Source organism: Prionailurus bengalensis, chromosome E1 (assembly GCF_016509475.1).
Source record: "Prionailurus bengalensis isolate Pbe53 chromosome E1, Fcat_Pben_1.1_paternal_pri, whole genome shotgun sequence".
Lineage (NCBI taxonomy): Eukaryota > Metazoa > Chordata > Mammalia > Carnivora > Felidae > Prionailurus > Prionailurus bengalensis.
The window spans coordinates 36,051,053-36,063,988 of NC_057347.1; the positions used below are offsets into that span (position 1 = coordinate 36,051,053).

Consider the following 12,936-nt stretch of genomic DNA (forward strand, 5'->3'; position numbering starts at 1 on the left):
TTCCTGCAATTACTGTGGTCAGGCTGTGCTGTCTTCCACCAGTTTGCCACAAACAGGCAAAAAAAAACAGTGGCGCGGTTTGAATGTCAAAGCCACTAGGATCTCCCCGTAAAACACTTCAGGAGAACGAAAGCAGATGGGCCCCCCCTCCCCGCCCCCACCCGGGTGGGAGGTGGGAGGAAAGGGGGGAGTAGAGGTGCCGGCTTCGGCTTCGGAGTGAACTGGAAGCCTGGGGGGGGGGGTCCCCTCTGGGGCTCTGTGAGGTAGTTACATAGCACTGCTGGTTCCCAGTTTGGCAGAGGGTTATGTCTGGGGTGGGAGGAGGGGAAGGCACCCTTGAGAGCTAACTGAGGCCCCTCCTCGCTGCCAGTCTGCCAGGCCTGAAGGGAACTCGCCCTGCTATCTCTGCAGTGGGGGCAGGGGACAGAGAGCAGTCCCACGTGGAGGAGCCCCAAACTTCCCCTCCTTCCCCAAAGTGCAACCGGGAGCCAATGGACCCCTTTCTCAGCTCCCTACCCCTTGGCAAGTTAAGCACCGCCCCCACGTCCCCCAGGAGCCTCAGAAGGGAAGGGACGCGTCTTTAGCTCACACTGTTTCCAGGAGCCCCTCTCAGAGGGCCCAAGTATACGTCGAAAGATGGCTACTGCTCGGATTCAGAAACGGCCTCTCTCAGCCCCTGTCTGTCTGTCTGTCTTTGGCACAGAGGAAAACGGACACAGAGCCACCTGGAGTGTTCCCCGCAGTGCTCTCTGGGTTTTACATGGGGTCTTTCCTGCCAATAGTGAGGCATACCTAAGAATAGCTCCCAACCACCCCCCGCCCCCCCGGAGGTGGAGAGCTCACGGGAAAGGAATAAGGACTTGACAAGGACCCAGGGGAGGGCAGGAAAGGGCAGCAGGGGATAAAACTCTGTCCCTACGTATGGCTCTCTCCTACCCAGACCCTTCTGGGGAGCCGAGTCCACAACCCAAACTGCAAAAGGCAACCAGACCCTAGAGGGGATTAAAGCCATCCGGGTGTAACTGTCAGATGCAGCTTTGAAGTTAAGTGAATCAAACCATTTTGGTTTTTTTGTGTGTTCCACAGAATAAAAAATATATCCTAAAGAGATGGTCCTTTCTTAAAAATATATATGTAGCGCACACACACACACACATATATATATCTCTCTCTCTCTCTCTTCAGTATAGAAGTGGTTTTCTAAAAGTCACTTTTCTCTGATCATCCAAATCTCCCAAGTGCTTTCCACGTTGACTTATCTCGCCAAGGACGGGGAAATGGAGGTGATGTGCAGCAGGGCAAGGCACTGCCCCAAGACCTAGCCTAAGGGTCAAAGGCGGGCCCACCGAGACAGGTCCCTTTATCCCGCTAAACTTTAACCACCAAACCATATTCCTTCTGCTTCTGATAGGGTAACTTTCACAACTTTTCCTGCTGGGCAAATGTCAGCGATGGGTGGAAGCTGTGCCTAATTCAACTAACGTCTGACAGTCCCTTGCCACACTTCCTGGTCTCTTCCGGGAGCTGAACCAGCCAAAGGTAAAGGACGTGGGCTTAAGGTGTGACGGGAGCAGGATCCCAAGGAAACTGAACACTGCAACAATCACATTTCAGGTACTGTGGGTGGTTTTTTTTTGCTGGTTGGTTTTTGTTTTTTGTTTTTCTGCTGGTAGTTTGAACCGGATATTAAAGCATGCTTGCTGCTGGAAATTCGCCTTAAATCACCAAATGGCCGATGTCTGAACGTTATCTGCTTCATTTTGGGCTAAAGCATACAGAGCCAGAGATGGAAGTTGGGAGACCCTTTTTTTGTGGTTAGGGCAGGTGGGAAGCTCAATTACATAGGCCTGATATCACCCCTAAATGCTCTCCTGCTTCTTCCTCTCTTTGGGGTAGACAGTTCTGGAGGTTGTAAAGGAATGCCATGGGGACGCAAGGATAAGACACGAGCGAGGCAGGAACCTGTCCCCAGTCACATTCCCATACCCCCCTACTGCCTCTTGCACCCACCACCCTAAATCAAGAATTCCTTTAGGTTTGGGTCCACTGTTAGAACGAATCAGATCAATCTAAAGACGACAGGAGACGAGGGGGCAATCATCTGAGCGTCTGTCTGCTCCTTGGGTCTGTTGACGCAGACCCAAAGGAACAGCAAGATGGGACTGAAATGAAAACAACACCAAAAAAAGAAAAGACTGCGATGACAAACCAGGTGGACCTCTCTGGGGGTAAGAGAGCAGCTGTGTCTCTTCCACCAACGGAATCTTGGCTCCCATACTTCGAGAAAGAGAAATAGAGGGTTTTTTGTTTTTGTTTTTTGTTTTTAAGTGGGTATACTTTTTAGATATTATTTCACTCCTCGATAAAACGGAGGCAATTATTTAAAAATATCTCAACAGCACCACTGGCGGGGAGAACTGGCTGGGATGCCCTTTAACCAAAAAGGGAGAGAGGAGACGCCACGAGCAGGTGGCTGGGGACGGCCGTTTGGCCACTGGAGGCCCACGGCTCTGCTAGGTCTCTGAATCCCCAGCAGGCGGGATTTCCCAGGAGAGGCCGGTGGCTTAGGAATCTGGGGGGTCAGAGATCAGGGCCTCACCCCGGGCTCTCTCCGCCTTGGGCCGCTGAGCCCCAGCCTCCTCCCAAAGAGCCAGCCCCTGCTGCCCTTCCCAGAGGGCCTGTTCTCCATAGAGAGATCCTAAAGGCTTACACTGGCTCATGTTGTAAGAAATTATGAAACATAACTTTCTCGTTTTTTTTTTCTTTTCATTAAAAAAATAAAATATTCAAGACTATCAGCTTCTCTTTTGCTTTGCTTTTCTTTTTTTATAGAAAATATCAGCAAGCCGCAAAGAAAAAAAAAAAAAGGTTAAAAAAAGGTGGGGGGAACAAAAAGGAAAGTAATTGCTGAGGTAACTTCATACCTTGAGGTAGTTTACTTCGCGCACAGCATTACCTGACTGACTCCGCCCACGTGTCATGGTTGTCTCGTTGTTACTACTGTTGTTGTTGCAGTGTCGGAAGGAGGGGACTCCACGCATGGGCTTTTCCACATGCAGAGAGGCCTTCCTCCCTTCCCAGCACACTTGATAGCATTGTCCAAGGTAGCTAACTAAAGTGCACCACCTGGCTGATATGCGTTGACAATCAGTATATCAGGAGGGGAGGCCCAACCTCATTCAACTGATGGCTGCTGTCTTCCACAAGGGCTGAACTTCCAACGGGATCTTACTGAGCCTGGGAAATTAATAAATTAAGCTTTATTTACCCCTTTGTGCGTAAGGTTGCTGGTATTTTGAACTTTGTTTTTTAGGCACAACTTTCGTCATGCCGATGGTTCACGGAGGCAGAAGCCATCGGTTAAATATGCCTCTGGGATAACGACAGAAGCAAACACTCTCCCATTTACTGAATATTCATAACGTACGCCAGATGGTGGACTTCAGCTTTACCGGGAGCTCGGGGTTGGGTTCCACATCCCACCTCCACCAAGGGAACAGTGCCGTGGCGGGGGAGTGCCCCGCAACCCCTGCCTCTGGGAACCAGCCCTTATAGGAGCACACGGGCTGGAGTGAGGGCACAGTGGCAGCCTTTGGGGCCACTCAAGTCCTCCATGGAACTGAGACTTTATCAAGGGGAGTTACGTCCCCTTCCCAGTGCTCATATCCAATCATTAAAATAGACTTTAAAAAAATATAAAATCTGCCTGAGAATGGTGGGAATCAGGGACAGTACAGTGGTCAGCCCCTACCCTGCCGAGCATTCACTACCGCCCACGTGCACCTAGATGGGGAGAAGGACGTGAATGGGGCAGGGAATCTCGGTGGGGAAGTCCCGACAGAGCGGAGAACATTTTCATCGCGCCAATTTTTCAAGATGGCGACCTGGACTAGATCGGCCATAAGGGCACTCCTTTTAAACGTGGATTACTATATAGTTTAATCACATCTCTCCCCCGTTCTTTATTCCTTGCTGTTCCTACTGGTCGGTTAGGGAAGGAGTGGACTTAAACTATAGGATGCTGGTGTGTCTTCTCCTCTGGGTCAATAACGTAAGCAAAACAATGCACTGGCTCCCACCTTTTCTGGTAGCAGTACAGATAAAACAATTAGCGTGACTTCAGGAAGAGGCTATCTAGGAAGAGGTTATGTCAGGGCACGAGAGTAGAGGTATTTTAATCAACGAACCAAGTAGGAGAAGGCTGGAAGGATTTTCGGGTTGAGAAGCAAACCATCCTTTGAGGCTGATTAAAACACCCCTCTGCATGATTTAAAAACCTGAAGGAAATTTTATTTCTCTTCCCACTGGGGCCTGACCCACTCTCTTGGTGGGACCTGGAGAACTTACTTCAACAATCCACGTTTAAAAGCACCCTGAGCTAGAATTTCCATGGTGACACCCTGAGGGGCGGGCAGTGTCGGGCCAATTGGTTGGGCGTGTGGGGCCGAGGGATCAGGGTTCCTCACTGGAACGTCTTTCCTCAAGCCAAGCGGGCAAACCTGGTCTACATCCCGGCCCAAGGGTCCCTGATTCCCACTCATTCTCAGGCCTGCTGGGGAGAACGCGCTCTCGACTTCAGCCCGTTGTCCTTGAGTCGCCGCGAAGGGAAGGGGCCGGTCACTTCCTCCGTGCCTGGGCCTGGTTACTCTGTCCCTTTTGGTGCAGCTGTTTCACTTGGGCCAGGATGTCTCGTATCTTCCGCTGGGCCATCTGTAAGGAAAAAACAGACGAGCGGCAGGAGTGAGGGCCTCCGGTTAACAAAGTTGCCACACATACCGCGGAACCCCGAATCAACCTCCTGGAGTCGCCAGGAGCATGTGCTCCCTCGGAGGGTCATCCACTTCGGAGACCTCCTCCCCACTGACCACAGCCCCACCACACACGTCGACGTTCCCAGGAGAGAGAACGAAACGTCCAGAGACGGATTTAGAAACCAGCAGTGACACCGAAGCCCCACCGTACAAAATGGATCGGTGCCTCTCCCCTCCCCTTCTCAAAGGCGCCTTCCCCAAGAACACGGTTCCACGAGGGAAATCAACAGCACAATGCGACGCCCGGAACCGGTCGCCAGAATCGCGTCCTCCCACCCACGGCGTGCTTGGTTTCTTGGTTAAACGGAAAGGCGGTCTAGGTTGAGGCAAGACGGTGGACTCCCTTTTTTTGGATCACTTCCTACTCGGTCAGCCCCGAGCGGACGGCTTACGTAGCTCTTCTCTCTACTCCTCATCCTAACAGATGAAAACCATCCCCGCTTCGGTACGGAAAACCTCCTGGCCCTGTGCATCCTTGCGTACGCCCTTTACCCTCTTAAGCTCACACCCCCATCCATAAAATGAGGCTATCGTGGGGCTTACACGAGTTAATATATGTAAACCACACAGAATGGTGCTTGGTGCAGCAGACTCGGCCACAGACGCTACTGTTAATACTTCTCAAAAGACGGTCCCAGAAAAGTTAGCCAAAGCCATACGGCGCAGAAGACCACGCAAGGGGGGGTTTGAGTTCCAAGGCCTCTGCCTCCAGAACCCACGTTCCTGCTGCTGCACGGCCCCACCACACTGGGAACCAAGAGCCCGGATTCCCGGCTCCTGTACTGCCTTAGACAGTGTCGGTCGGGCCACAAGCCTGCTGTGAAACGTCTGTCCTCTAAGAGGAAGGGGTTGCGTCCAAAGGCCTCCGTACCCCTTCCAGTTCCGACACTGGAGGATATTAGGAAAACCTCACTCCCTTCCGGTCATCCTTTGCCTGACTTTTCGAAGTACAGGGCATTTGACCCCGACATCCACTCTCCTTTGCAGGCTCTGGGGTCAGTCCCAATGCTGGGCAGTGCCGACCGGCTCCCTGGAGGTGGGGGTGGGGAGTTCTGCAATGGGACGGGGGAAGAACTGGAAGCAGGGATGGAAAAGTCATTGTGAGAAAGGCTAAGGGACTGTACTGGGGAAGGGCCATCCAGAATGTTGTTATTGGCATTACTATTTCACAAACAAGACTTGGCGGGGGAAGGGGGTGATACCAATTTCCTTTCTCATCCTGTGCACAAGGCGTTAGCGAAGCACTAACGTTAGACAACAGGAAAGACCCTTAGTTGATGACCAAGAATATAGAATACATACTGGTTATTATTATATAGGATATATATCATATACAAAATCCTCAGACCGCTCTCCCTCCAGCCTCAAGAGGAAATAAGACATCTACACGTCACACTCCTACACCTAGAAAAGAATGACCCAGGGCCGCCTGGGTGGCTCGGTCGGTTAAGTGTCCGACTCTCGATTTCGGCTCAGGTCACGGTCTCACAGCCTGTGCGTTCGAGCCCCACCTCAGGCTTACTCGACAGCGCAGAGATAGCTTGGGATTCTCTCTCCCCTCTCTCTGCCCCTCTTCTTGCTCTCTCAAAACAAATTAGAAGAAAACTGAGCCAGCCCGGAGGCAGGCAGAGTCCACCGGATTCATCCAGGCCATGGAGGTCAACATCTGGAGTCTTCCCTCTCTGATCCCCGCGCTCCTGACGCTCTCCCGCAAACGGGGGCGGGGTGGGGGGTGCCACATGTACCTGGCTGGCATAGAAATGCCCGATGATCTTGACGATGACCTGGTCGTTCTCATCTGGGGTCTGGTCTCTGGGCACCACCACCTCGGCTGCTGTCAAATTCTGCAACTCGTTCACCTGCGTGGCCAGGGGTGAAGAGCAGCTCAGGGCGCCATCAAGAAAGGGAGGGGGTGGAGGGAAGGACAAGAGGCAAATCGCTAGCAGGTAACTAGAGGACTCCAGAGCTGGGCTGTGGAGGAGAATTAGGTCAAGGGGCACGTCGGGAGTCCTCAGGTTGTGCGGGGTAGGGGAGAGGGAAGCCAGAGCAGAGCTGTCGGGTTTGAGGACAAAGATCCAGAACTTTCCGCCTGGCCCTCAAGGCTCACCGTTTTGCCACCTTTGCCAATAACCCTGCCGGCAGCTGACGCTGGCACCCGGATATGGGTCTCCAGCTTTACTTCCTCCTTGGGACCAAAGAAGTTCTCCTCCTTGAGTTTTCCATAAATTCTTCCCTGAGCCTGAGAGGAGGAGGTCCTTGTTAATCAGCAGGCCATAACACGCGACGAAAAGGGAAGCGAGGTAAACAGAGACGTCCGGTCCCCAAGCTCCAGCCCCTCCCCTGCTGCCCCCCAGGCCCCACCCAGGGGTAGATCAACCATCTACCCAGGCGACCGAAAATGCCATTGTCGTGGCATTGGCCTGTTCCTTCTGATTGCTTGTAACACTGGAGAGCCGGGGCAGAGTAACTGAACCCATACCTCCCAGAACAATTCATAAGCTACAAATCCCTATAGGGTCTGGGATGACCCCATGGACTTGAATGAGGCCGCCGAGAACAGGCTGTGTTCTCCATCCCTGCCTCGGTCAGGATGTGCTCACTGTCGGCTCTTGGGCTATGTGACCAGAAGTGCAGGCACTTAGCGATGGGTACAAAGGAGAGAAGGAAATTTGGCATCAAAGGTCTTCCTTTGATGTAACTAAGGCAAAGCCCAAGGAAGAAGCCAAGCCCTAGGGTTTCCTTCTGTCCCGAATTCCTGTTCACCTTCCGACGTAAAAAAGGAAACAGAAGTCAACAGAAATTAAGTGTGATGCCCAACTGGGAGCAGCACTGCAATGCTTTATCCTGCAGGGGCGCCTGGCTGCCTCAGTCGGTAGAGCGGGAGACTCTTGACCTCGGGGTCGTGAGTTCGAGCCCCGCGCCGGGTATAAAGATTACGTAAAAGAAATCGGGGCGCCTGGGTGGCTCAGTCGGTTAAGTGTTCGACTTCATCTCACCGTTATCGAGTTCGAGCCCCACGTCGGGCTCGGAGCCTGGAGCCTGCTTCAGATTCTGTGTCTCCCTCTCTCTCTCTCCTCCCCTCCCCCCCTCACGCTGTCTCTCTCTCTCTCTCTCCCCTAAATAAATAAAAACGTTTTGAAAAATAATGTTTAAAAAAAGATTACTCCAAGAAATGGATAAAAACCGTTTTTAAAAAGCGTCGTGCGGATCTGCACTCCCACCCAGCCTCAGCTCCCGGGTCTAGCTTGGAAAAACAAAGATGAGAACCTTGAATTGGGCCTCCGGGGGTCCAGTGATGATGACCATACGAACTTTGGAGTCAGGAGTTTCGGGAGGAGCAATCTACAAAGCAAACAGAGGTGGTCAAAGAGGCACCCCCTACCGCCCACACTTCACCAGAGACGGATCATTGCGTCTCACCAGCTCCTCTAAGACCACAGATGGATTCAGGCTTGTGAAACTTAACCGCTTAGTTTCACTAGGAAAGATTCTTCCTGCTCTCTGCCCTGGACCCTGGCCGACCAAGGTGTAGAGCCAGCCTGACACTTAGCAAAGCATGCACTGTGCGCCAGGCGCCCTGAGCCCGGGGCCTCGGCTTCCGCAGTCGTGAGCAAACCGGAGGCTGAGGTCCTTGGCTTAGGGGCAGGCGGGGGCTTGAACCCACGTCAGTCCGTGCCAGAACCCAAGTTCGCTTTCTACGCTGCAACACCCGCCCCCTCCCTCGTCTGAGAGCCCGGAAGCAAGGAAGACCCAGGCACGGTGAAAAGCAAAGGGGGCTGCGATCCCTCAGAGGAAGAGCCCCCGCCCCAGGGCGGGCCACCCGGGGCGTCGGGAAACAGAGGTCTGAGCCCGCGGCAGCCAGCGAGCGCTCCCCTCCTCGAGGGACCCGGAGGCAGGCAGAGCAGGTCACCTTGATGGAGGCGCTGGCGAAGCGGGAGAGCTGTTTGATGTGCTGTCCCTTCTTCCCGATGATGGCGCCCACGGCCTGCGCGGGAATGAACACCTGCACCATTTCCTGCTCCGGAGCCTGCTGCCAAGACAGGGGGTGCCGTTAGCACGGGCGAGGGGTGCAGCCCTCCCGCACCCGGGGCGCGCGTCCTCGAGGCAGAAGGGCGCAGGCAGCGGGCGGCCAACAGGGGCTGCGCCCTCCACACAGCGGGGCACCAGCGGCCGGGAGTGCGCATGAGGAGGCATCCGAGACCTTCCTCCTTCCCTCTCCCTGCAGATGCATCCCCAAGCATCGGGCGGGTTGGGCCCGAAGGGAGGCCACGGAAGGGCCCGGGGTCCCCTGGGGTGAGATCTCGCACCTACCATAAAGGAGCTGTATGGAGCCGCTCCAGTGACGCTGCTAGGCGGTGGCGGGACCGCACTGGACGAGGCTGGAAAAAGACCCACAGCCGCCAAGTTCAGGCCGGGGATGAGGTGTGACTGCAGCTGGGGAAGGAAGGTGAGGAGGAAGAGGTCAGCTCACCCTGCAGGGGTCTGGCTGAGCCCAGAGGCGGGGAAGGGGGGAGGGGGGCGGCCAACACAGGAGCGCTGGGTGCTGTACCTGCACAAAACCGGCGTGTCCTTGTGGTTCTCACACACGCTCGCGTACACATAGAGCGTGGACTTGTGAGCCGTGGCACATTATCCCTGGACTAAGAACCAGCCACCCCCCACCCCCCCAGAAGGGTCCAACAGAGCCTCAGATGTCGTCCCCCCCATCTCTGGTGGTTTACCCCACTGAACCCTGCACTGGAACATTCCTATGAGAAGGCGCAGCGAGGACAGATGTCCATTAACTTCCAGGACTCCCCTTTCTTCCCGTACCCACCATCCTCCCTCCCCTTTAAAAATCAGATGGGGGGGGGGGAGGGCGGGGAGCCTGGGTGGCTCAGTCCGTTAAGTGTCCGACTTCGGCTCAGGTCAAGATCTCACAGTTTGTGGTTTCAAGCCCAGAGCCTGGAGCCTACTTCAGATGCTGTGTCTCCCTCTCTCTGTGCCCCTCCCCCACTGGTGCTCTGTCCCTCTCTGTCTCTCAAAGATAAATAAACGTTAAAACAAAATTTACAGGGGCGCCTGGGTGGCTCAGTCGATTGGACGTCCTACTTTGGCTCAGGTCATGATCTCACGGTCCTTTGAGTTCGAGCCCCGCGTCGGGCTCTGTGCTGACAGCTCAGAGCCTGGAGCCTGTTTCAGATTCTGTGTCTCCCTCTCTCTGACCCTCCCCCGTTCATGCTCTGTCTCTCTCTGTCTCCAAAATAAATAAACGTTAAAAAAAAAAAAATTTACAGCCTGTTCATCATAAATAAAATAAAATTTAAAAATACGATAAAAATCAGACGATGGGCTCTGCGCTAACAGCACGGAGCCTATTTGGGATTCTCTGTCTCCTTCTCTATCCCTCTCCCACTCACACGGTCTCTGTCTCTCTCAAAATAAATAAATAAACTTAAGAAAAAAATGTAGGGGCACCTGGGTGGCTCAGTCGGTTGAGCATCCGACTTCGGCTCAGGTCATCATCTCGTAGTCCGTGGGTTCGAGCCCCACACTGGGCTGTGCCGACAGCTCGGAGCCTGGAGCCTGCTTCGGATTCTGTGACTCCCTCTCTCTCGCTGCCCCTCCCCCCCCCTCTCGCGCTCTGTTCCCCTCTCTCTCTCAAAAATAAATACTAGAAAAATTTTTTTTGATCAGATTAAAATAACAGACCCTTCTCCTCACCGAACTACACGCCGACACCAATCGTACAGGAAGATCACGGACCTTGAAGCCCAAGAGGAGACCCGCCCCAGGAATCCGATAAAGAATCTCAATTAATTACACTTAAAAGACTCTGAGGAATGGAGGTCCAAAAGCACGTGGCCTCCCCACCCCACATGGAGACCCCCTTCTGCCGTGGCGCACGCTCGGAGAGCGGTCAGCAGGGGCACGAGGCACTCACACTCATGGCAGCCACGTCGTTCTCGTAGGCCTCCCGAACTTTCTTCATGATCTCCTGCTCGGCCCTGCAGCAGTTCTCAATGGCCCCCTTCACGGTGATGGTCCTCTCGGGGTTGTAGAGGGTGAGGTCCTGCAGCCTGGTGGGAGAGCAGAGCTGAGTCACCCTTCCACACTGACCGGCCGGGGCCAGGAGCGGACCCCGGCTCGTAACTAGCCACAGAAACCGTGTCTGCAGGCTGTTCCACTTATGGCAAGTAGCTCCTTGTCTCCAGCGTTCGGTCTGGAACCCAGGCCGGGGGCACAGTGCCAGGGAGAGGAAAACACCCCTCCATTTGCAAGGAGTCCACTCAGACAGGTTTTCACCACCGGTAAAACCAGGAAAGGAAGATGCTCAGGACCGGAACGTTCCCCCGTGGTCCAAGGCAATCCACTTCCTGTGCTTCCGGAGCAGAGCAAGTCCACAAGGCACTGCGCTCACCAAAGACCCACCTAATCGAGCTGCTTGGCCTGGTTTCTTGCCGGAGAGGCAAGGCCGCTGCACAGGGAGAGCACGCGCTCCGTCCCCGTTCAGAATAGGACCTAGGTCGGGCCCCTTCTCAGCCTGGCAGGTAGGTCTGAAACCCCGAGGCCCTGGCTCCTGGCCGCAGGCTCTCTGAGACGCAGGCCGGAGGGCTGAAGGGAGGCACTCCCACACCACCAGCCCTCACGGAGAGAAATGCTCTCTGCCACTTCGCTGACTACCCTTCAATAGGCAGAAACCGCATCCAACTTGAGGGGCCAAGTACTGAGGCTCAATAATGAAATACTGCTGACCCTGAGCCCCTGGGGCATCCCACTCATAAAGAGGCGCCTGGGAAGCTCGGTCAGTTGATCGTCCGACTCTGTGACTGGGGCTCAGCCCCACATCCGGCCACATAAGATTCTCCCTCAGGGCGCCTGCGTCGCTCAGTCGGTTTAAGTGTCCGACTCTTGATCTCGGCTCAGGCCTTGATCTCACGGTTCGTGAGTTCAAGCCCTCTGTGCTGACAGCACAGAGCCCACTTGGGATTCTCTCTCTCTCTCTCTCTCTCTCTCTCTCTCTCTCTCTCCCCCTCACCTGCTCGGTCTCTCTTTCAAAAACAGATAAACATTATAAAAAATACTCTCGGGGCGCCTGAGTGACTCAGTCAGGTAAGCGTCCGGCTTTGGCTCAGGTCACGAACTCGCGGTTCGTGGATTCGAGCCCCGCGTCGGGCTCTGTGCTGATGCCTCAGAGCCCAGAGCCTGCTTTGGATTCTGTGTCTCCCTCTCTCTCTGTCTCTCTCTGCCCCTCCCCCGCCCATGCTCTGTCTTTCTCAAAGGAAAAAAAAAAAAAACATTAAACAATTTCAAACAAAAATCTCTGCCCCCTCCCCTGCTCGTGCTCAAAAAGTCTTTTGATAAATAAAGAGGCAAACGAGAGCCTTACGAAGAGATGGTGATTTTCGTCTCGGTGTCCTGCTCCACTTTCTTCAGGTTGCGCCCTTCCTTGCCAATAAGCCGCCCCACAAAGTTATTATGGGCCAGGATCTTCAGGGGAACCTCGTCGGCCCTTGGGAAGAAGTGAGGGGTAAGAGTTCCTTAAATGGCAGGCCACGCTCAGACTCGAGCATCCTGCCCCCACAGACGTGGGGTTTCCAGGCCAAAGCACGTGACAGAGTTACATTTTTAAAAGAGGCCGTTGGGGCGCCTGGGTGGCGCAGTCGACTTCAGCCGGGTCACGATCTCGCGGTCCGCGAGTTCGAGCCCCGCGTCGGGCTCTGGGCTGACGGCTCGGAGCCTGGAGCCTGTTTCCGATTCTGTGTCTCCCTCTCTCTCTCTCTGCCCCTCCCCCGTTCATGCTCTGTCTCTCTCTGTCCCAAAAATAAACAAACATTGGGGAAAAAAAATTTTTTTAATAAATAAATAAATAAATAAATAAATAAATAAATAAAAGATGCCGAGAACCAGCACAGCGGTGGCTGCTGAAGGCTACGGAAATGTGGGAGCGGGGCTGGGCTGCCAAGGGGAAGAAGCGATGGCTATGCTCGTTACAGAAGTGGGGTGATGGCTTCGCAGGCGTATGCCTGTTAAACTCATCCAACCGTATACCGGGGTCATCGCGGACTACCGAATTCCAGGCAATTAAAAAAGAAAAAAAAAAAAAAAAAAGAATGAGGTGGGTCTAGGATTACTGATCCACGTT

At 54.1% G+C, this 12,936-nt stretch overlaps 1 protein-coding gene across 2 annotated transcripts in view; it reads right to left on the bottom strand.

Annotated features, from left to right (window-relative positions):
- Positions 1–1,640: 1,640 nt before the first annotated feature.
- The window catches only part of IGF2BP1 (insulin like growth factor 2 mRNA binding protein 1), a 44,289-nt gene continuing 32,993 nt past the window's right edge, over positions 1,641–12,936 (bottom strand). The window contains exons 8-15 of one of the 2 annotated variants that reach the window (XM_043584146.1): positions 12,181–12,303; positions 10,735–10,870; positions 9,123–9,245; positions 8,722–8,841; positions 8,079–8,153; positions 6,919–7,050; positions 6,557–6,670; positions 1,641–4,710 (exon numbers count right to left, since the gene is read on the bottom strand). In XM_043584146.1, coding sequence (XP_043440081.1) covers positions 4,618–4,710; positions 6,557–6,670; positions 6,919–7,050; positions 8,079–8,153; positions 8,722–8,841; positions 9,123–9,245; positions 10,735–10,870; positions 12,181–12,303 — 916 coding nt within the window. In that variant the 3' untranslated portion in view covers positions 1,641–4,617. The remainder of the gene's footprint in view (positions 4,711–6,556; positions 6,671–6,918; positions 7,051–8,078; positions 8,154–8,721; positions 8,842–9,122; positions 9,246–10,734; positions 10,871–12,180; positions 12,304–12,936) is intronic. The other variant, XM_043584147.1, reaches the window with a different exon arrangement.